The sequence below is a fragment of the Podarcis vaucheri genome (genome assembly GCF_965113315.1).
Source record: "Podarcis vaucheri genome assembly, chromosome: 6".
Classification (NCBI taxonomy): Eukaryota; Metazoa; Chordata; class Lepidosauria; order Squamata; family Lacertidae; genus Podarcis; species Podarcis vaucheri.
Genome location: NC_138764.1, coordinates 72,240,821 through 72,262,671, shown reverse-complemented (window position 1 = coordinate 72,262,671; position 21,851 = coordinate 72,240,821). Strand labels below are relative to the sequence as shown.

The 21,851-nt window shown below is 40.7% G+C and overlaps 1 protein-coding gene across 5 annotated transcripts in view; it reads right to left on the bottom strand.

Moving 5' to 3' along the window:
• The window catches only part of HIPK1 (homeodomain interacting protein kinase 1), a 39,748-nt gene that overhangs the window by 15,537 nt on the left and 2,360 nt on the right, over positions 1–21,851 (bottom strand). For all 5 annotated transcript variants that reach the window (XM_082226935.1, XM_082226936.1, XM_082226934.1 and 2 more), the window contains 8 exons: positions 14,586–15,663; positions 11,729–11,852; positions 10,110–10,229; positions 9,051–9,137; positions 8,430–8,614; positions 7,623–7,785; positions 6,900–7,122; positions 5,499–5,620 (listed from right to left, as the gene is read on the bottom strand). In XM_082226935.1, coding sequence (XP_082083061.1) covers positions 5,499–5,620; positions 6,900–7,122; positions 7,623–7,785; positions 8,430–8,614; positions 9,051–9,137; positions 10,110–10,229; positions 11,729–11,852; positions 14,586–15,663 — 2,102 coding nt within the window. Of the gene's footprint in view, positions 1–5,498; positions 5,621–6,899; positions 7,123–7,622; positions 7,786–8,429; positions 8,615–9,050; positions 9,138–10,109; positions 10,230–11,728; positions 11,853–14,585; positions 15,664–21,851 lie in introns of those variants that run through there.

Below are 21,851 nucleotides of genomic sequence, written 5' to 3'. Positions count from 1 at the left end.
AACAAGACCGAAGTGACAGAATAAAATGGCTGGTATCGGTTGCAAATATCTGTAAGAGTGTCAGTCATCTCTGTGGATTGAACCTGGATTCAACTAAAATGTCCTTTACTACCTTCTCGCCAAAACGTTTTCGTCCCACACAGGGTTCCACGGAGAGGTTCAGATGAGAAGCTTGATCCACATTCCAATGCCGCAGCCACGAGGTGCATCTCATTACCACACCAACCACCAAAGTCCAGGACAAAAAAGTAGAATCAACTGAGTTGTCCACTATAAGTACACCTTCAGCAGAGTCTTACAGAGTCACACTGGATCCTGTTGAGAATTGTCCAATAATTCTGTACAGCCACAGAGAAGCATGAGAAAATACAGGTGCAGCACAAGCACAGTTGATGCACTGGGACCACATTCCTTCCTGAGACCAAAGTCCAATTTGTGCATGTGAGAGTCTTCAAACTGGGCATCCCACACAAACTAAATCAATCATAGTTCCAATGGCTGGGAGCTTTAGCTGATGCATTTAAGTCTGATCCATCATGGAAACTCATTGGCATACCAGACCAGTTCTTAGTATAGTCCTCTCTTTTTTCCAGAGTTTCGAATTTCATTTAAAGGGGGAAAGGGACAGAACTGACATATGATTGAACACATGCAAACATGAGGAGTACTGAAAATAGATTTGTTCATTCATGTTCCATAAGTTGGAAATAAAAGAGGCAATTCCAAAACATTTTATTATTTCAAGGAAAAGAAGGTTCCAGAATATACACAACATTTACTGTTTGCAGCATCTAAGCCATGGAAAATACAGTTTCCTTCCACTGGAAGAGTCAATACTTCAGAATAAAGAACCGCTTAAGATTCAAACAGAAGTTTACAAAAATTGACAATGCATTATAGTACTTTTTCATTAACAAACACTAGTCTAATATTGGGAGTAATCTTTGAAACAGTCCTTAGCCACTGTAGGGCTTGCACTTCACAATGGGTAACTTTATGACCGGCTATTCTAGCATCTCACTGGTTCTTCTTGAGATGCTCAGAACAACAGGACTTTTGAGACCAATTTGGGGCCTAGCACAAGCACCAATTCCAATCCTTCTGGGGGACAGCAGCGTATCCTTTTCAGATTTAGCAATTGATATCAAGGATGGGACACCTACGACCTCCCAGCAGCAGGTTCCCCATCCCTGGAAATAAAAATGTTTATTTTTAACTAGCATCAGCCCCTCTTTACTTCTTCAGCAATTTTCTGTGGACATTGCAGAAGTGAGGTACAGTGGTACCATGGTTATCAAACTTAATCCATCCCAGAAGTCTGATCCAAAACCAAAGCGTTCCAAAACCAAGGCGTGCTTTTCCACAGAAAGTAATGCAACATGGATTAATCCGTTCCAGACAATTAAAAACAAAACAGCAATTTAACATTAATTTTACTATCTAATGAGACCATTGATCCATGAAATGAACGCAATAGACCAGGCTGCAATCCCAGTATCAAAAACTGGCAGTGATCTGCCCATTGCCATTGGAGGGGGGAGTTTAAATGGAGGGGGAGGAAAAACACTCAAACTGGAGGGACGAGGAGCGCATGTGGGGAATGAGGTTGCTAACTGGATGCGGGAGGGGGGAGTTTAAGGGGGGGTGGAATCTTAAAAAGGAAGCCCTGTTAAACAGGTAAATCTTAAAAAGGAAGCCCTGTTAAACAGGTGAATTATGAAGGAAAATCTTAAAAAGGAAGCCCTGTTAAACAGGTAAATCTTAAAAAGGAAGCCCTGTTAAACAGGTGAATTATGAAGGAAAATAATAAAAAGGAAGCCCTGTTAAACAGGTAAATTAAGAAGGAAAATCTTAAAAAGGAATCCCTGTTAAACAGGTGAATTATGAAGGAAAAGCAATAAAGTGTCTTGTAAACCAATAAATCTTTAATAAAAACATTTTTAAAAAAACAGTCATCAAGTGTCCTTTGTTTTAATAATAATAATAATAATAATATTTATTTATACCCCACCCTCCCCGGGCTCAGGGCAGCTAACACCAATAAAATAATAGTAAAAACATAATAGGGGGAAAGAGAGGGGGGAACCAATTTAAAATACAGGTTAAAATACAATTTAAAATGCAGCTTCATTTTAAAGTAGCTGATAAATCTTAGTTACAGATAGGTAGCCGTGTTGGTCTGCCATAGTCAAAATAAAATAATTCCTTCTAGTAGCACCTTAAAGACCAACTAAGTTAGTTCTTGGTATGAGCTTTCGTGTGCATGCACGAAATGTGTATCTGAAGAAGTGTGCATGCACACGAAAGCTCATACCAAGAACTAACTTAGTTGGTCTTTAAGGTGCTACTAGAAGGAATTTTTTTATTTTGATAAATCTTAGCCTCTAGCCTTCCTACTTTCTGAAGGGCAAGCGTCATCATAAGGCAAATCATGGTTACGAATACCACTCCTAGGAGTTTTCACAACAGGTAGAATAGCCTGCATAATGCAAAGAAACAGCCTAGGAGAAGCAGCACATTGTTTGCTTTAATCTTTGGCCATCTGAAAGTAAATGGATCTATTCTCTTCCTCGCTTACAACACAGTTTTGCTGAGATAAACAGTGCAGTTTACAACAAAGATGGCAACTCTTTCATATCCATTGTCCATGTTGCTCTTCCTTTCATAATATTCACAGTATCTGCCAGTGAAGTGTTGGGGGCATGCACAGAAGCTGCCCAGGATTCAAGTTCCTCCATTTTGACAGCAATGCCAGTTCAGTTTTTTACTTTCAGTAAGACCAATGAAAGGCACTGTTGGCTTACTGAGCTGTTTCCTGCTCTCATAGCTTTGGTTCATCTGATTGAAGACATTTACCGGTAATATGGTGTGATCCTTTGGGACTGTGGCATCAGGAATTTCTTCAACAAGTCTGTGCTCTTGTCTGGACCTGTGCATGTGAAGGCAGACTCCCTTCGAGCAAAGTCAGACAAATCCACCAGAATAATTACGGCAACAGGTACCCTCTCCTCATACCATTGTGATTATTATATATTACTGAAGCCTTTTCCATTTGCCTTCTCTCTCGGGTGAAGCTGAGGCGACGAGAAGAAATGCAAGCCGGTTTATCCATAGGCTTGTTGAGATCCAGAGGTGTCATAGGTTTTCAGAGAAGAGGCAGGAATGGTGCCTATTAGAAGGAACTTCCTCAACCTCTGGTCCTTCACTCCAGTCATCAACGTCTGAAAACTCCTCTTCAAACACAGCATCCTCAATCTTCCAACTGCCTATAGGCAGAAAAGCTCTTACACTTCTTGTGTGCCTTTCCCTTGGGCCGCTTGAATCCCATAGCTCAGCTGGTACAACAGCCGGAACTGCTGGAGCCAGAAGTGATACTGGAACAATAACTGGCTGAGGAGCTTGAGCAGACACTGCCAGGAGTGTGAGGCAATGACTGCAGGTTGTTGCTAGGCACCCAACAGCTCTTTAGCAAAGTCACCTAACAAGGCTCCTTTAATCTGGAGCAGCATTTGAGGAGTCAACTGAAGCTGCACCCAAGTAAGAGTACTGAAAGTGCTAGGCAAAGCCTGGAAGAGAGCTAAATTACAGGGCAAACTTGGATTAGAGGTCATGATAATGTTACAGAGAGCAGCTGAGAACAGGAGCCTTATGAGGCCTGAGAGAGAGAGAAGCAGCAAAAAAACAACCCCCAAAATCCTCTTCAAAAGGTGCCACAAATTGTGACTGGGCCAACATTACTTCCAGCCCCTCAGAAAGGGCCTCCTTATCTCCACTGACCTGAAGCAAGCTGTAGGAAAAATATCCAAACTCCCTCCAGCCTGCCTTTTACTCCAAGCAGATCAGACTTCCTTAGACCTAATGGAGTTGGATTAATCTCAGCAGAGATTATCCCACAGTGCCATTGGATTCTGTTCCACAATGTGCCTTCAGCCACCTCCAAATCAGCAGAGCCATGATTTGTTAAAGCATGCTGGAACTTAAAAAGGAAACTGTCACCGCAAGAGGCTGGAAGAATATGATGCTTTTAGCTGCCCTAAAGACTTTGGCTTTAGATTTATGTAGGTTTTTGTCACTGCCCCCGCCCCGCCCAAATGTGGCTGAAGTTTTCCTCAACTGCTGCAGCACACTGACTCAGAGCGAATGGGGATCATCTCCAGTGGGGGTGGGAAACAGGCTAAGCTTCTTTGCCTTATGGCCAATAGCTTTGCCAAACGGCTACTTAAAAATGGTGCACTGCTTTGGCACTGGCTGGAGCTCTGGGGAGAGGCAACAATGGCAGGGCGCCAGCATAAGAACCCAACAGCCACTAAAATGCTGAGAGGAAAAACTGGTCTGTTTAACTCCCAAGGGCCTGAAGTGGTAAGGAAATGGCCACTAAGGAGGAAAAAAATGAAAGGGAGTCAAGTGACAAGGTGAAAAAAGCAAATGTAGAAGTGATTGAAACAGTCATGGAAAGATGCAGGAAGGGGACTGCCAACCAGACCACACAGAAAAAGTCCCTTCCCCATAAAAAAACCCCAAAGTGAAGTTTCTTATTTGATATCAAACTCACAAGAACTTCCTTTCCCCTTTCATTGAAGATGTGCCAATTTAGTTTTAGAATTCTTTTGTTCCAGCATGGGGGTAGTGGGTTCTGCAAAAATAACCACACGCTGAATGGAAATCGCTTCCAAAACACAAGCCTGAGCAAATCTGAATAGCCGAGTGTGAACCCCAACTGCCTCAGAGTGAAGGCAGGAGAAAGCCGCGTAAGGTGAGTGGATGTGTGCAAAATCCTTTGAATAAGCTGCGATTCTGCCTTTGAAGGCTAGAGGGAGCTTTCACCCCACCCGAGAACATGTTCACTCAAAGAAAAAAAATTGCCATTAGTTTTTAGCAAAATACAAGTATTCCTGGAAGCAGATATCACTTTGGTTTTTCTAGTAGGATATAAAATGGGATTAGAGTACCAAAATAATATATACTGAAATCTAATTATTTGATATCATCTAAGCTTTTACGAATACAACATCACAAAATGAAACAATGCAGTTGTAACAAGTATTCTTGCTATGAATGGGGGCAGGGGAGAAAGAGTGAGGAAAAGGGAAGAGGAATCGACTTGGGACTCAACGTAGCCATATGAAATCTTGCACTTGCACTTCATTTATAGCTAAGGATTTAAAAACCACTCCGCATTCAGATAATATGTGAGTGGTGTAGAAAAACAGAGTATCCATAATAGAACAGTATTATAAAAACTGAGAAGAATTTAAAACAACTTTATTTTAGCTAAATATGTTAGCCCATTTATTAGGGCCAAACCTTTAATGTAGATAAATGATTAGATTAAAAAACAGACCAATTTCCATGCTTTCTTGTCTTGTCTTTGGTATTGGAAGGCAGGACTCTGCCACCCAACTTTGAGTAATTTCTGGTTCCCAACTTTAATCTAGAACAAACCAGTAATTGTATTCGGGGTAATTTACTGACATTCTAAGGGCTCTCCTTACGTTTACCTGTGTGAGAACTCCGGACTGGATCTGTAATGGCTGAGCTGCTGGTGCCTGTGGCACAATTGGAACAGTGTTGTCCATCCTAACAGGGAAGCCAGAATGCTTTGTGGTTGCCTGAAGACCAGCTGTAGGAAATAACGAAAAGAGAACAGTTAATCTACTGCTTTTAATTATCTGAACACTTTTCAGAGCCCACTTACCAACAAACGAAACAAAGACAAAGCAAATAATTACTGACACCGAGAAATGCCTAAGTCTATCTACACACTTGGTGCAGCAGACCAGCTGTACAGTCTAAGCAGTATTTTTCTGGAATACCACCTATTCAAAAACACCTTCCTTTGTGGCAGTGGATTGCCACAAACCCATTTAGTGATTTTGCTCTTAACATTCAGGTCACAATGGCATTTGGATATTGGGATGCCAGCTGTTGACTGAGAGGCATCTGTATTGTTAAAATAAAGTTTTTCCAGCTCCATGAGAAGCTTCATCCCAGGCTGCAGCTACTGCAATCTGGAAACTGGTCATCTACTGCTTGGCTACTGGCAATATCTTTGTATTTTCCAACTTTTCTGAAAGTGTTTTTTTAGAGGCCAATATGGAGTAATGCTCAAATAAGATATAGGTGTATCTATAGATAATGAAGCTACAGCTCTCTTTGGGATGTACAATGTGTGGCAATGCATTTTGAAATAGATTTCAAAGCATGGGGAATCGACAACAAAGCACCATTGCTCTACAAAATTGAACTGTAATTCCATACATACTACTGATGAAGCCAACTTGGGCAAGAGGTTGGTTCTATCAGCAGGCTACTGCAGTTGAGCTCACTCAATACCTTGTCTGCTATATAAAGGTCTGTAATGGAGACTCATGTGCCTACTTCAGTAAAAGCAGCTGTACATCCACAAGCGCCCTGTGCAATACTCATGAAGGAAACGGGGGACCACCCTGCCCACGACTTCTGTGAAAAGGGGCACAATATCTGCACCCTCCCTGGACTTGCTCAGTAAGAAATGTGTGATATAAATTGAATACATAATAATCCCCCAAATCCAACTCTATATGAAACAATAAATCCAAGTTTGTCTGCAGCAACCCTCAAATCATCTTGGATTCCTTCACTTAGCCTAGAATAAGCGTAAGCGAATCCATTGCTCAGCTGCACATTGTATCCTATTTTACTTATTTCAAAACTTTCGATTTTCAGAATTTGTATACTGAGCACCATGCTAGAGTTTTACTTTTAACTCTTAAAACATGAAAAGTGTCAAATTATACTTTAGCGGCATATATGTAATATATGTGCACCTTAGCTGTTAGCTTTAAAACTACTATATATTATTTTTGTAAATAGTATGGAAAGACCCCAACACGCACACGCACACACGCACACACACTTACTTTGAAAAGCAGGAGGACACACAATGAAAGTTTGCTGAAATGGATCCGTTTGGGTGCAGATCTGAGTGGTTCCAGGCTGTAAGGAAACACTCTGCTGCGCCACACCAGTAACTGGTGCTGCAGATGATGGGTAGAGAGCCGACTGATAATTCAGCAGTGAAACATCTGAATTTGCCAGAGACAGAGTAGCAGCAGCTGTAGAATTTGAAGCCAACACACTAGCCTGGAAAACAGGAACATTCATCATTAGAACCAAAACATGTCTTTTGCTCAAGCATTTGAAAATCAACCACAAAAACCAATACAAAAGAAACGCTTCAGGCTTTCCGCTCACTTTAACCCAACTTTCTGTCTCGTTGACTTATTTTACAGACCAGCTGGTGAGCAGTATTAATACTAAACAGCTAGTTAACTACAATGGGAAAGGGTGAGGGATGAAGGCAGGTCACAGGAGAGCTGCTCTGAGAGGTCCAAGGCCATGGTGAGGTTTAAAGGTCAATGCCTGGAATTGGGTATGGAACTCATAAGGCAGCCACTGCATAGCGGTAGCTGCCAATTACATATAGCATTGATTTAAGATTAAATTCATGATTAATAATCTAGAATAACAACATCTAGATTAAGGTGAATCACTCCAGGAAATGACGGAAGCCGTTTTTATTGGTTTTCATTCCTCAAAACAATAAAATAAAATAACAACAACAACAAGAAAAAACTAATTACCTGATGGTGCACAGTATTGAGCTGGTTGTTGAAACTCATGGTGAGGTTTGTGCTTGTGTTCGGTGCAACATGTGTTGTGAATGGGCTTTTTATCTGATTAACTGTGTCATACATATTAACTCTTCGCTTGCATATCTCCATGTTCTGAAAGCAGGATTTCACACTAAAAGGAAATGAGATGTCAAAGAGATTTGTGTGGCTGTGAAACTGTAGTTAATTACCAAGCATGTAAGGCTACATGTGCTATGCTTCTGCACTTTATTTTAACATGCATCAATATAACCATGAGTGCCATCCTCTCTCCAGCAAAATCCCACAGTTCAAACAGTAATGATCAGGGATTAGGAACCCGTGTTTATCCAGATGTTGCTGGACTCCAACTCCCATCAACCCCATCCAGCATGGCAAATGGCCAGGGATAATCAGGAGTTGTAGTGCAACAACTTCTAGAAGGCCAGATGCTCCCGATCCTAACAGTATACTTTTGGGGGTGGCTGCCAAGCACCCACTTTATATCTGGGATATAAAGATTCTGACTGTGAGAAATCAAAGGTATTGGTGGAATAAGTAGCTGCAACAACTTTTTTTTAAAGTAACTCCATTGAGGTAATAAATACACTTTGGGAATTCCTTTGATTAAATCAAGTTTGCTCTAATTTGAATTTATTTTGTGTTAAAGTGAACTTCTAGAAGGATTTCATATGCTTTCTTTTTTACTTGTCTCAACCTTGAGGGAGGGACAAGCTACAAGGGTGAATGAATAAATGAACGAACGAACATTGTTTCAAACATCTGTCAGAAACTTACTGGTTGCTATGTGGGAAATCCAGTAGATGGTTCATTGTCACAAACTGATGGTTCAAAGTCTTCAGCGGAGTAATTCTCTTATCTGCATCAATTGTCAACATTTTCTTTAACAAATCAATGTACTCCCTTCGATCCGCCTTCTCTGCCAACATGTCTGTTCCCTCTAAATCTGTAGACATATTTACCTTGTAGGAGAAAAAAATTGGAACTTGATGTCTGTTGCATAAACCATTGATTTTATAGCAGGGAAATTACTAGATACACAATATACATTTATTCTAGGCTCTCAGAATGCAGAATCATTTCAACTTTAGACTCAGGATCTCATTCCTCCCTCTTCTGGTTTCTCTAATATATGGATGCTGGGGGGGGACACTGTTATATTACTTAAAAGAGCATGTTGAATAGAAGTGAAAATGAAATCTTACTCATGTTTACTCAGAAATAAGACCCCGTGAGTTCACTGGGGCTTACTCCCAAGAAGAGGGCACAGAATTGCAAACTTAATTCCTGAGGAAGGGAATATAATTGATTCCTATGTAGAGCAAGTGTAAAATACTACTGCTCTGGGTAATTATGCTTGTAGTATAAAAGGCATCATTATTTTTCTCAGCAGCTCACCTGCGCCATGTCATCCAAACAGTTGAAAATGTACTTCCGAGCTTCCTTTGATTTTATTCCCGTCTCTAATTCATGTTCCTCTGGAGTCTATCAAATAAAATACATGTTACAAGCAACTCTAACAGGGTTTTAGAGTTCAGTGCAATAAAAGCAAAGCTAGGTCAACAAGCAATCAGCCATTGACAAATGGAATGCCCTATGAAGCAGAAATGATAGGCCATCATAACCTTGCTACCTAAGCTTGTGAAAAATGACACTGTGCCAAATTAATGTTCTCATCTATATTCTCAAGGACAAATACAAGCCAACCTGAGCAAAGTATCAGATATTTTACAAGGCAGCCATAATGTGAGGCTTCAGATGTTTCTAAACAGTAGTTCAAACTCTGAAAGGTGATTTTAAATCACTGGATGGCTTTACAGCAAAGGGGATTGCAAAAGTGATTTTTTGACAGTATATCTTTTAGCAAAAAGAGGGTTTGTCACTGAAAAATTTTCTGAGAACTAATGTTAATGGCCTTAAATTTTCTAATAAGATGTTATTTTGCTGGTGACAAAGAGAACCTTCTGTGCGTGAATCTTTGTAACTCTCTAAAAGTGCTCTCCTTTCCTATAACATTCAGCTGAACAAGTTGGTTGTTTTAAATTGTTTTTGACATTGTTTTGAAAGCTGTAACCCACCATAGGACCTTATGGCAAAGGGCAGACATTAATTAAATTAATACTTAAAAAATGAATGTAATTAAAATCAAGAATATTTTTTTTTTAAGTTCAGCCAAATGGAAAAGACTCGCTCCTGCATACCAATTAGTCACACCAATAGGTAGCTCTCTTTATTGTAACTGTTTCACTGGATGTGCCCAGAGAAGAAATACATGTGCTCTGTAGTTAAGTCTCACTGAATTTAATGGGGCTTCCTCGTAGGTAAATGGGGTTAGGTCTCCAACCAAAGTTATCTTAACCTAGTGGGGAACATGCAATAACTAAAGGTTTTTCCTCTACACAAGCTGCAAATACTGCTCTTAGACAATAAATTGAATGTCTGAAAAAAAATAAAAACCTTTAGTCTCCACAATGGGTATCCCAAGTTTGGATCTCTGTTAAAAAACCTGCTTGTTTTCGTTCCTGCACTCAGTAAGTACTCAGCTGGAAGTCCTTGCGTTTGTGAAATGTAACGAATCTGCAATGGAAAAAAGAAGTAATCTATGATAAAGGCAGAATGCTGTGTAAATACTTAAATGCATTTCCTTCCAGAGGAAGGAAAACATACAGTGGGATCTTTTCTTTTTTTAAAACTGCCTCAGTCAATATTCACTTAACAGATTACCATGCTGAAGCAAATACATTTCTTTGCAAACCTTAGTTGTTTAATATATTTTACTGCATTATGCAGTTCCAACCATATCTTGCGTCAGATTCCCAATTTCTTGCTAGGCTTGAGCTGATTTCTAGCCTGGACCTAGGAAACAATCATTTCCAGTGGATTCCAGTGTGGTGTCAATGAACTCTGATGGCTCCAGAACATCTTGTGCAAGCATCTCAGAGCCGGCGCACTGAGAAGGCCTTGCCCCACAAACAAGGCACAGAGCTTAAATGCTCTCATGTGCTTGGTAACCTGAGCAGATCTGGTGCTCCACCTTGCCTCCATTTAATTTGTGCAATTTTAAGCAGCTGCATATGATTAAAATCAATTGTACTGTATGTCCAAACTAGGGGTCATGGGTTGTTTCACTCCCAGCAAACCACGACCAAGGTTTGTTCATTGAAGACACAATTCAAATGTAACACTAAAGTATAAAATGTGATTTGTTTGTCCTGAAGAGAAGAATATAGCCCAGACCAATGGATTCATGGTAAACCACGAACAATTGTGTAATTGGAAATGGCAGTGAAAAATGTGTGTGCCTTAATCAGAAGGAACCACATGACCCCCATCTACCCACCCAAATGAACATTCAAAAGAGCTGAGGGAACAAAGTGCTCATTGAGCTGGTCCCACCAAGATGGCTAGGCCCAGGTATCTTGAACTGCAACTGTCTAAAAGTATGTCTGTAGTCAGCTTAAGCAGAGGTAGGAGGGAGCAGCACTGATTCAGGCAAAGCACAACATCAGTGAGTATGTCCCATCCTCCTTCATCAGCAGAGAGGTGTTGTCATGGCCAGGGCAGAAGTCAGAATGTCAGCATATTATGTTATCTACCAGTAACCTATCCATTCAAAAGAAGTTTATACAGTTGGGTGATTTATATAATCCTGTAATTTCTGGTCTTGGGTATTGGAACTGAATGGGGCAATGCAAAGCACTACAACTAACCAGTGCTCCTCGCATGTGTCCATCTGAAAACAGTAGAACTATTGATCTAATCCAGCTCTCTAGATCAATTGTACAGTGCTCATGAATTAGATGTTTATAATCCAATCACAAATGAATTTGCAGTGCAATCCTAACATTATTTCCTCAGAGGCAAGCCTCAATGAGTACAATGGCACTTATTCCTGATTGAAGCTGCTTAGGACTGCAGGCTTAAATACCATGAAATCAGCTTAGGGCACCTTTTTGTTTATAAGAGTGTGGCTAAATTTGGACAGGCATTATCAAGTGCTAAAGTGATATTAAATCCAGTTCCAAATATGAATTTAGATTTGAATGTAAACTATATAAATATCTACACAAACTTGCCTGATCATATTCTGATGCTCCTGGGTACAGGGGCCAACCAAGAAACAGCTCAGCTATCACACAGCCCAGTGACCACATATCAATAGCTTCACAAAATGGCAAACCAAGGATGATTTCAGGAGCTCTGAAAAACATGCAATAGTATATTTGATTACTAACAACTTCACAAATCCCATAAACTTGACTGAATTAAAAAGTTTAGATAGTCAAATATATAGCCAAGAGTCAAATATATAGCCAAGAATGAATGAGCAAAACTGATAGCAAAACCAATAATCAGTGCTATGGCATCTTAAAGATTTAAAACATTTAATGCAGCACCCCAGATAATGTATGGCATCTGGTAAAGTGTACTCTGTCCCACAAATACTTATACCATAATGACGTTCCTAAGCCTGTAAGGTACTGCAGTATTCAGTTGCTTTTACTGCAAAAGAGTATCATTGACCACCCTCTGAAATCTGTCAAAACTGATAAATTATCTCAAAGTAAATTTTTCTTCTTTAATAAATGGAACTAGCAATACACAGTTTCTATAATACCAGCACAATGCAGTCTTCTATTCAATGAGTTCAGCTCGGGTAGCCTAACATAGCCATAGGGGTTATAACAACTGTTGTCCCTCTGGTGACAGGGGACTCTTTGATCCAGAGATGCTCAAGAGGTTTGAGGAACCCTCTGAAACAGGGTTTGAGGTGGCACAAGGTACTGCCAAGGGTTACTGCCAAATATCACTTCAATCCCCATTCTGCTGACAGACTGTTCCTCTCGATCAAATAGATTTGATACAACCACACTTCCCAAACCTAAGCACTATATACTTCAAAGTAAAGCTTTTATGTCCGATGGTGTTAACTCTGTGGGCACAGAATCATGACTTTTCCACACAAACAACCTTTGGTTGTATGCACTCACATTTGGGATAACTCAAATAATTAAATTCAATAGGAATAGCTCCTAAGTAATTACTGCTAAGGTATAAGATCAGCCTGTTGATGTTTTAAAGGCAATACAGTGAGAAAATGATCTGACAAATTTAGCACACAATTCACTACAACATTTAATTTCATACAGCTTAAGTCCAACGAGTAAGACAAACATGGCTACGTTGGAAAATAACTTCATTGCCAGATTTATAGTATTATTAAAGGTTTTATCCCCAAAATAGAAATGTCGAGAAATGTGGTCATAAACTTAAGCTGCCAGCTCCAAGTTTCTTTACCTTTAGGAAAACAGTGGTTATCCTATGTCACTTAGTGAGTTCTAAGGAGGAATTTGAATCTATGCCCAAATTCATTATCCAGTGAGCCATACACTGACCACACAAAAATGACAAGAGATCCCAGTGTTGGGTTGAAACACTACCCTAACACACACACCCAAGCATTGTAGGTATTAATCATCTTACAAGCTAGTCATATTCTCCCAGCAAACACAAGAAAATCAACAAAGTCACCAACTCAACCATGTGTGATACCAAGATGGACAGCAGTTGCCATTGAACTATTTGTGTCAATCACCAAACTAAGTAGATCAAATTCCCCTCCTTGTTCTAAATATATTTTGTTTAGATAACCAGCTGCATATTGTTATTTTCAGAGGCTTCAAAAAGGAATGACATGTTTATACATGAAAGGTGCTGGGAGGAAGCATATCACAATCCTTGTCTTCGCAGTACATTTGAGCATGGGATTATGGATTATTGGGACTGATAATCAGTCCTTTATTCTTATCTTACTAATGATGACTTGTTGGGAACAACCAACTCACAATACTGTTGGATCAGTCCATCAACATCTGATGGATAATTTAGAAGGATTGGGTCCAGCATCACTTTCGCTGTGCATGTATGCCAGTAGCCATACTCGGCAGAGTTACATCTCAACACAGCTCCTTCCTGGGAAGTGTCTTCGGGGTTGAAGGTACACACAGTAGACAATAAACACTCATGGATGCCATAAAGATTCACTAAAGTGTGTAAGTTTACTTGACAGGCATAAAAGCATATTGGTAGCAAACATATATACAGGCATTCACCACTGCTGTGGTCAAGGCAGCAAAAGTGATGCCAGACTCAATACTTCTAAAACATTCAACAGAGGTTGATGGATTGATCCAACAAATATCTGGTTCAGAAATAACATCAATCCAGACATCATGGCTTTCTTTTCCCAAAAGCCAGGAAGAGCAATGCAGGCATGATTTCACTTGTGCACAGCAAGCCATGGTTTATGCTTATGACAACATGACTACTGGGTACCCATTTGAATATCACAGCTGCCTGACAAATCTGATACAAACACCTGAGCTTCCCAACACTCCAACACAGATACCACAATTTTAACACCAAGAGTGTGGCTTACAAGTGCCAACGGCTATATGCCAGGTTGAACTCAAACTTGGGCACATCCAGAGTGATCTCAAACCCTTAAAATGTTTTAAGTGCTTATTCATGTGGCAAGGATGACTACCATTGGAGAAATATTAATTCCCCTTGGGGATTTGTGTGGGCTTTTGAATTCTGGCTATGTTATTCAATCTACTGCATTTTACATCCCAAATTCTAGAAGCATAGAAGCTATTTTTCTAAATGTCAAATTATGACATTTTTCCCCCCTTGGCATCTGCAGTCAGCCTTCTGAATTCTCACTCAACTTTAGCAACCCAGTTATTTGCAAAATTTGTAAATATCTTTCAAGTTGAAAACCCAAATGGAAAAGAAACAGGAAAGGATAAATGGGAAGCAGACAGAAAGCAGATAGGCATGATTTCAGGAGACAATTTACCTATCAAGTGCCACAGGATGAATGCCATGCAAAAAAAACCCCTCGTTTAAATAAATGAAATGTGTACTTACCTATAATAGCGTGATTGCAAGTAAGTGGAACACACAGCTTTCGACACATGACTTGCAGAGCCGAAGTCTATGACCTTCACCCTATATGGCTGGCGTACAGGATCAACCAGCATGATGTTTTCAGGCTTCAGGTCAGCATGTATTAGACCCAGGCTTTTCAGTTTCATCAAGGCAGTGGCCACCTGCTGCAAAATTGGCCGAATGTATTTCAGAGGCAGGGGGCTAAACTTATTTTGTTTTAAGAAGTCGTACAAGTTTTGTTCCAGCATCTCAAACACCAGGCATGTGTGGTTTTTATGTTGAAAACACTCATAAGAGCGGACAAAGTTGTATTCATCAGCATTCTCACTACTCAGCCGGGACAGGATACTCACTTCAATCTGCCCCTGCCTGGCATAGGAAGGGTGGTTTTTCAGGATTTTGATAGCTACAATCTCCTTGGTGCTCCGCTTCCAGCATTTTGCCACCTGCCCAAAGGTCCCTCGGCCCAAGAACTCCAGGACTTCATAGCTGTTTGTCATGGAACAAAGGATTTCATGCTGGACTAGTTGGTAATCCCCTTCGCCACTGGAACTACTGCTTTTCGTTGTTACAGTGGTGGTAGTGGCCGCAGCACCCACCGCAGGTCTGTTTTGCAGCATGAGAGGTGGATGTTCCTCAATAATTTGCACGCTACCGTTGCTGTCAACTTCCTCACTTTTCCTTTTTAATCCACATTTTTGGTACGGTTCCAGCAAAGCAATGTTAGCCCTGTGTGTTAGGGCCTGGCTGCTTTGGAACGACGTTGTTCCACCACTGCCTGTGCTGTCGGCTGCTGTGACCACAATGTGCTCAACTGAAGGAGCAGGGAGATGGAGGCTCTGGTCATAAGCAGGGATGCTGAAGTTTGCTACCTGGTGAGAGGAGCTGGCTGGCCCTTGAGCACCTGGGAGGTTTTTGCTGTGACTGTAATACTCGTCACCGTTACTCGGTCCTGAAACATCCCAGCTAGAGGGCTCCACTTTCAGTTTCTTGGCACTGCAGAAGGCACTCGAAGATACTGATGGGGGGGAGAATACTTGAAGCTGAGAGGCCATACCTGAAGAGTAAACAAAGAGCTAATTAATGAATAAGCAATAAATATATCACACAACAAGAAATCACACTTGGGAAAAAGAGCCAGATTCACAGCTCTCTTTTTACCCACTAAGTAATAATGGCGAGTGTGTGACCTCACCAAATGTTTCCCAAAGGTAACAAGGGAAATGGCTCTTTCCATAGATTGCCTACAGCTACACACAAACTGCCACATCAGCAGCCAAACAATATGACATTCTTGGTCACCCTGGCCAGCAGGTATTTATACATAGGGGGATCAGGAACAAAGAACAACAATTTAAAAAAAATGGGGGGGGGTACAACTTTCCTGTAAGTGGTCAAATGCGTAGTTACAAGGAAAACTGCTGAAATGTTACTTTAAGTCAGGTGTAGGAAACATGTGAGTTAGTAAAATGGCTTTAAGTAGATGTGCTGGTTAAAGTATTGTGGGGTTAACATTTTCATTAATTTGCTGTTTTATAGGTTCTATCATTTCCTTTATGCTCTACTACATACAACATGTGTAATCCACCTGACCACGACCAAACAAGTTGTCCATCCTACCTCTACCGAAATACAAACCACCTACAATTAAGGACAGAAGTCACTATGTCGTCCCAATAATTACTCCCAAAGGATACTCCCCAACCTCACTCCTAGAAGCAAGTCATCCCTAAGGATACTTCCCAGATCCACAGCTTGACTGTGCTGAAAGTATTTTTTTTAAAAAAAACCAACCAACTGGCTTTTAGTTCATTTCAAAGGTGCCTTGAGAACATGGAAGAAAAAAAAATTTTTAAGTACAACTTAATGAAAACTAACACTGACTAGAAAACACTAACAAGCAGAAGGGAATATGCCTGACTTCACCATCAGTATTGCAAAAGGGACACCAACACTGCCTTCAATTAAGCAATGTCAGGATCAGATGCTACTCATGACTGGTGCTGATGAGCTGATGTTTTTTACTGTAGCTTTACTGTTTATATTTTGCTAAATTTCAGTGCTGTGGTTCTGTGTGATAAAAAGAAATATACATTAAAGTATTAGAAGTAAACACTAACAATTTCATTATGGAAGGTTAAAGGTAAAGTCGCGGACGACTTTGGGGTTGCACGCTCATCTCGGTCTATAGGCCAAGGGAGCCGGCGTTTGTCCGCAGACAGCTTCCGGCTCATGTGGCCAGCATGACTAAGCCGCTTCTGGCAAACCAGAGCAGCACACGGAAACACCGTTTACCTTCCCGCCAGAGCGGCACCTATTTATCTACTTTTACTTTGGCGTGCTTTCGAGCTGCTAGGTGGGCAGAAGCTGTGACAGAGCAACGGGAGCTCACCCCGTTGCGGGGATTCGAACCGCCGACCTTCCGATCAGCAAGCCCTAGGCTCAGTGGTTTAGACCACAGCGCCACCCGTGTCCGGTTTATGTCTCAAGTGTCACAGAGAAAAGGCGGCAGGCTCCAACTGGCCCTTCAAAGTCCAGTCCAAATATTTGCTTGTTGTCAGGCCTATTTAGGGGGACAGATTTTAATCTGCAATGCCTTACAAAACAGGTTATGAACCAGCTACCAGCAGCCCAAATAGCATGGCCAATAGCTGGAGGTGAGGGGAATTATAGTTCAAAGGATTAGTTCAAAACATTCAGAGGGTAACCTTTTCATCATTTGCTTTTACAGTGAAAGGAAAGTAAGGCTCAACAAAGGAGACTGGCAAACACTCTCTCCAACTTGCAGAGCCTGGATTTTAGAAACACGTGTTTTTAAAGACTAACAGAGCATTTGCCAACAGCTATTCAAGCCACGTTTCCTGCAAGACTTTAGTAGTAGTGTGACACCAGACCACAGCCAATTCACACGTTTCTTTTGACTTTGACTAAAGTTTAGATGCTTTCATAACTGTTCTCATGTTGCAAACTAGTTTCTCCATTTTGAAACAGTAGCTCATTCACAGAAGTGTTGACACTTTTGTGCCAGCTAACACTGAAAAGTTTGCTAGGAGTAGAAACAATGCCAATGAAGCAACTTATTCCATCAATACAATTTGACATTGTCCATAGAGGACAATGACAAGCTTCTGCTTGTGTCATCATTCATAATGGCCCATGTAAGCCGCTGCTCTTTTACTCACTGACCTGATTCACACAACACAAAGCACATTAACAAGCAAACATGCAGGTTCCCAAAGACAAGACTGGTTGCTTTGCTCCTCTTCTGAGCCCGATACTGTGGTTTGGCTTAGCCATTATGTCAAAATGCAGGCTTGCCGTTTTATTTCAATCCAGGCAAACCATGGGCCATAGTTAATATTTATAGTTAATATTTATTCTATGGCTTACTACTCATGGTTTGTCTGGGGAGATAAACAGCAAGCCTAGGTTTGGACATAATGCTAACCCAAACTATGGTTTAGCTCAGAGCAGTGCAGCAACAGCGTTAGAGAAGCAAAGGAGCCATGTTCTTCTCTCTGCGAATTCACATGTTTGCTCTTTCATATTAAGCCATTGTTTGGCTTACTGCTACAAGTAATCTGGGATGGTCAAAAGAGCAGCTCTGAAAAAAGTGTATCAATTTACTTAGTAGAGAGTTCTATGTAGGATTTTGGGTATGTCACTACATGCAGCTATGACTGCCAAATTAACTCATTGTTGCCAGCGATGATGAGACACTATCCAGAGGAAGTTACACACAATTGAACAACCAATTTAAAGTATGCTTTGGTCTCTTCTAGACTGCACATATAGAATTCAAGTATGTCTCATTAGACTTGTGGATTACCCCAACATGAAAACAGGGTGTTCCTTAAAATCTTTTGTGATGTGCTGGAAGACCAAGACAGTCAGAAAACAAGAAAACATGACACAGGACAAAAGCCTGAGCCAAAGCAGCCATTTCAAAACCCTGCATCAGATTGCCAACTGAAGTGACACACACATTACACAATATAAAGCTACCAATTCCTGGAAATAACAACTATCCTAAGTACTGGCAGCCTAATGTTCAACTGGCTATTCTATTATCAATTTGAGCATTTAATGCAGGATGGCAAATGTGACCTAACAGGCATTACTGAAACCTGGTGGGATGAGAATCATGACTGGAATGTAAAAATTGAGGGGTTTAACCTATTCAAAAGGAACAAACCAAACAGGTAGGGAAGAGGAAGAGCATTACATGTAAAGCATGTATACACTTTTTAACAAAAAAAATTGACCTGGAGAATTGAAGGCATATTGAGAGTACATGGATAAAAATTGTAGGAGGAGAACAAAAGTGACCTGACTGCAGGTGTCTGCTATAAACCTTCAAGCCAGAGTGGATGGTGCCTTCCTACAGCAGATTACCAAACATTCAAAAAGGAGTTTTCTAGTAGTCATGGGAGACTTCAACTACCCTGATATATGCTGAAACTAACTCTGCCAAGAATGTATGGTTCAACAAATTCCACTACCGGCAATTTCATTTCCCAGAAGATGGAAGAAGCAACACCGCTTGGAGCTCTTTCTCACCAACAGGGAGGAACTGATTGACAAAGTGGAAGTACTGGGAGGAAGTGATCATGTCCTCTCATGTTTCATTATACAGAGGCAAGGGAAAGCTGATTTCAAAAAGCTTAATGAACTACGGGGAGAGATCCCATGATCAGAAATTCTAAAAGAGAAGGAAGTCCAAGATGGATGGGGGTTACTTAAAGTAGGAGGCATCTAGTATGGCAGCATAAGATCTTATGGATATTTAAGAACAGCATGTATTAGAAATGGAAGAAAGGAGAAATAATGAAGGACGAGTATACAGTTGCAGGGAGAAGTCAGGTGGACCAAACCTCAGAATGAGCTCAGGCTTGCAAGAAAAATACAAGAGGTTTCTTTGGCTATGTTTGAAGCAGAGAAAGAACAAAAAAGTAGTAGTCCGCTTCATGGAGTGATAGAGTGATAGAGAGAAGGTGGAACTGTTTAACACCTACTTTGTCTTGTCTTCACCCAAAAGGAAAGCAGTGCCCAACCTGGTGATAAAATAAACGATGCAAGGAGAGACTGCAGCCGAAGATAGGAAAGAACACCTAGCTACTTTAAATTAATTCAAATCTTCAGGGCCTTGGAGAACCTGTGAGGTTCCTACAGTCTGGGGGCAGGTAAATGTCCCCACCTTTAAAAAGCAGAGGAAAGAAGACCCAGGTGATCAGCTTAACAGTGATACCAGGAAGTAACAGTACCACTGTATTCTACCTTGGTCAGACCACACCTGGAATCCTGTGTCCAGTGCTCAGAACAATTCAAGAAGGATATTGATAAGCTGGGACGTGTGCAGAGGAGGGCAACTAAATTGTATTTCTTCCAGATACAGAGAACAGTAGTATGTTTATTTTTTCTGAGATCAGCTAATCCATTTGTTCAAGCTGCCTCAGTGGATTAAATCAGGAGAGGTCTTCTCTTCCCCGCCCCCCAATTATGCTTTAACCACTCACTGCAAGCATCTTCCATATCTTACTGTAATTAAGCCAGGTTGTAGTAAAATTGACTGCTCTGATCTCTAAACCAAGATAGCAATGTCTTGTACACACTACTTATTAAAGGGCAGATTAAAGGAACAACATGAATGTTTTCTCTGTGATTTTGGCAAAGACTCAAATGTTTTCAAGAGCTAAAATCCTTTCCAACAGTTTATTCCAACTCTGTCAGGAGCATGTTGCATGTAAAAACCAGTAGTTAAGAAGGGAAGAGTTTGGCTCCAAGAGATGGCCCTTCAACTTCTCACTCCCAGACAACATCTGTCCCCAAGGATAAATGCTGTACTAAAAACATCATATTAAGTTTCAAAGAACAACCACAACACAAGTTTCAATTTCAGTAAAACACTTTTATCAGTATCCAGGAAACTGTTTTAACTCCCACCCCATTTTGTATGTAAGCTAGGTCAGATGCCACATAGGCAATGTTCATGTTTTATAAAGTTGATCTTAATGCAAAATGCTATCAGTAAAAAATGAGCACATTTTTGCTGCCACCAATTCTTCAGCCATGTCAACAAGTTCACACTAGCCACTCATCTAGTTCTAAAAAAAATATTAGGGTGTGATCTCTACAGCGGCAGGTTCTGCATATCAGGGTGTTGTGACCTAGATAGCTTTAGAGGTGGGACTGCACTAATACAGTGGTACCTCAGGTTACATACGCTTCAGGTTACAGACTCCACTAACCCAGAAATAGTACCTTGGGTTAAGAACTTTGCTTCAGAATGAGAACAGAAATCGTGCAGCGGCGCAGCAGGAGGCCCCATTAGCTAAAGTGGTCCTTCAGGTTAAAAACAGTTTCAGATTAAGAACAGACCTCCAGAACGTATTAAGTTCTTAACCCGAGGTACCACTGTATAGCAGATTTCTATACAGATCTCTTCATTTGCTACATCAACACACATCCAGAGCTTACGAAGATACCACAGTCCTAGACTACATAAATATTTGGTTCTGAAGAGGGCATTTAGCTTTTGTTCATAAGCAGGAAGTAAAATTAAAGCTATATTCTGCTTCAAGCAATGTAGTACAATACTTGCTTTAAGATGTTAATATAAAGCATGTTATCCCTCATGCACTTTGTGGGGTCTGAGGAACAAACTAAGGCCAGTTTTTTCTACAGTTGATAATATCAGGCTTTGGCTTTAGTCTAGCTACAGAATTTTGCTATTTATACCTGTACCCATCTAGGAACACTGAAACAGGTTATCTGGCTACCCTCTGAATACAGCACTAAATACCTGCTTTGACTCCAAGCATAATCATTCTGTGATGTATTTAATAACAGCATTTGCAACAGAATGCCACAATGCATGCAAAGCATTTGAGTTTATCAAAACCACCAGCTGTAAACCAGGAGTTCACTTGTTCAGCTACTAAAATGTCAAGTATTCTCATTGTGAAAACTTTTGCTATGGGAACAGAATCACAATACAACTGAGTGGAATTCATATGAGCACATTTTACTGAAGAATGACTTACGCTTTGTTTTTTCTACTTCTTAAAACACTAACATTTTTGCTAAAGGTTCTAGTTCAGTTCAACAGAACCGCCTAGCAATCCCCCTGCAGCTCTCCCTTACAAAAATCTCCAAGTAGGGCTAGAGTCTCTAGACCATCCCATCCGAAACTCTGGAGAGCTGGTGCCTGCCAGTGTAGACAACATTAGCGCTAAATGGACCAGT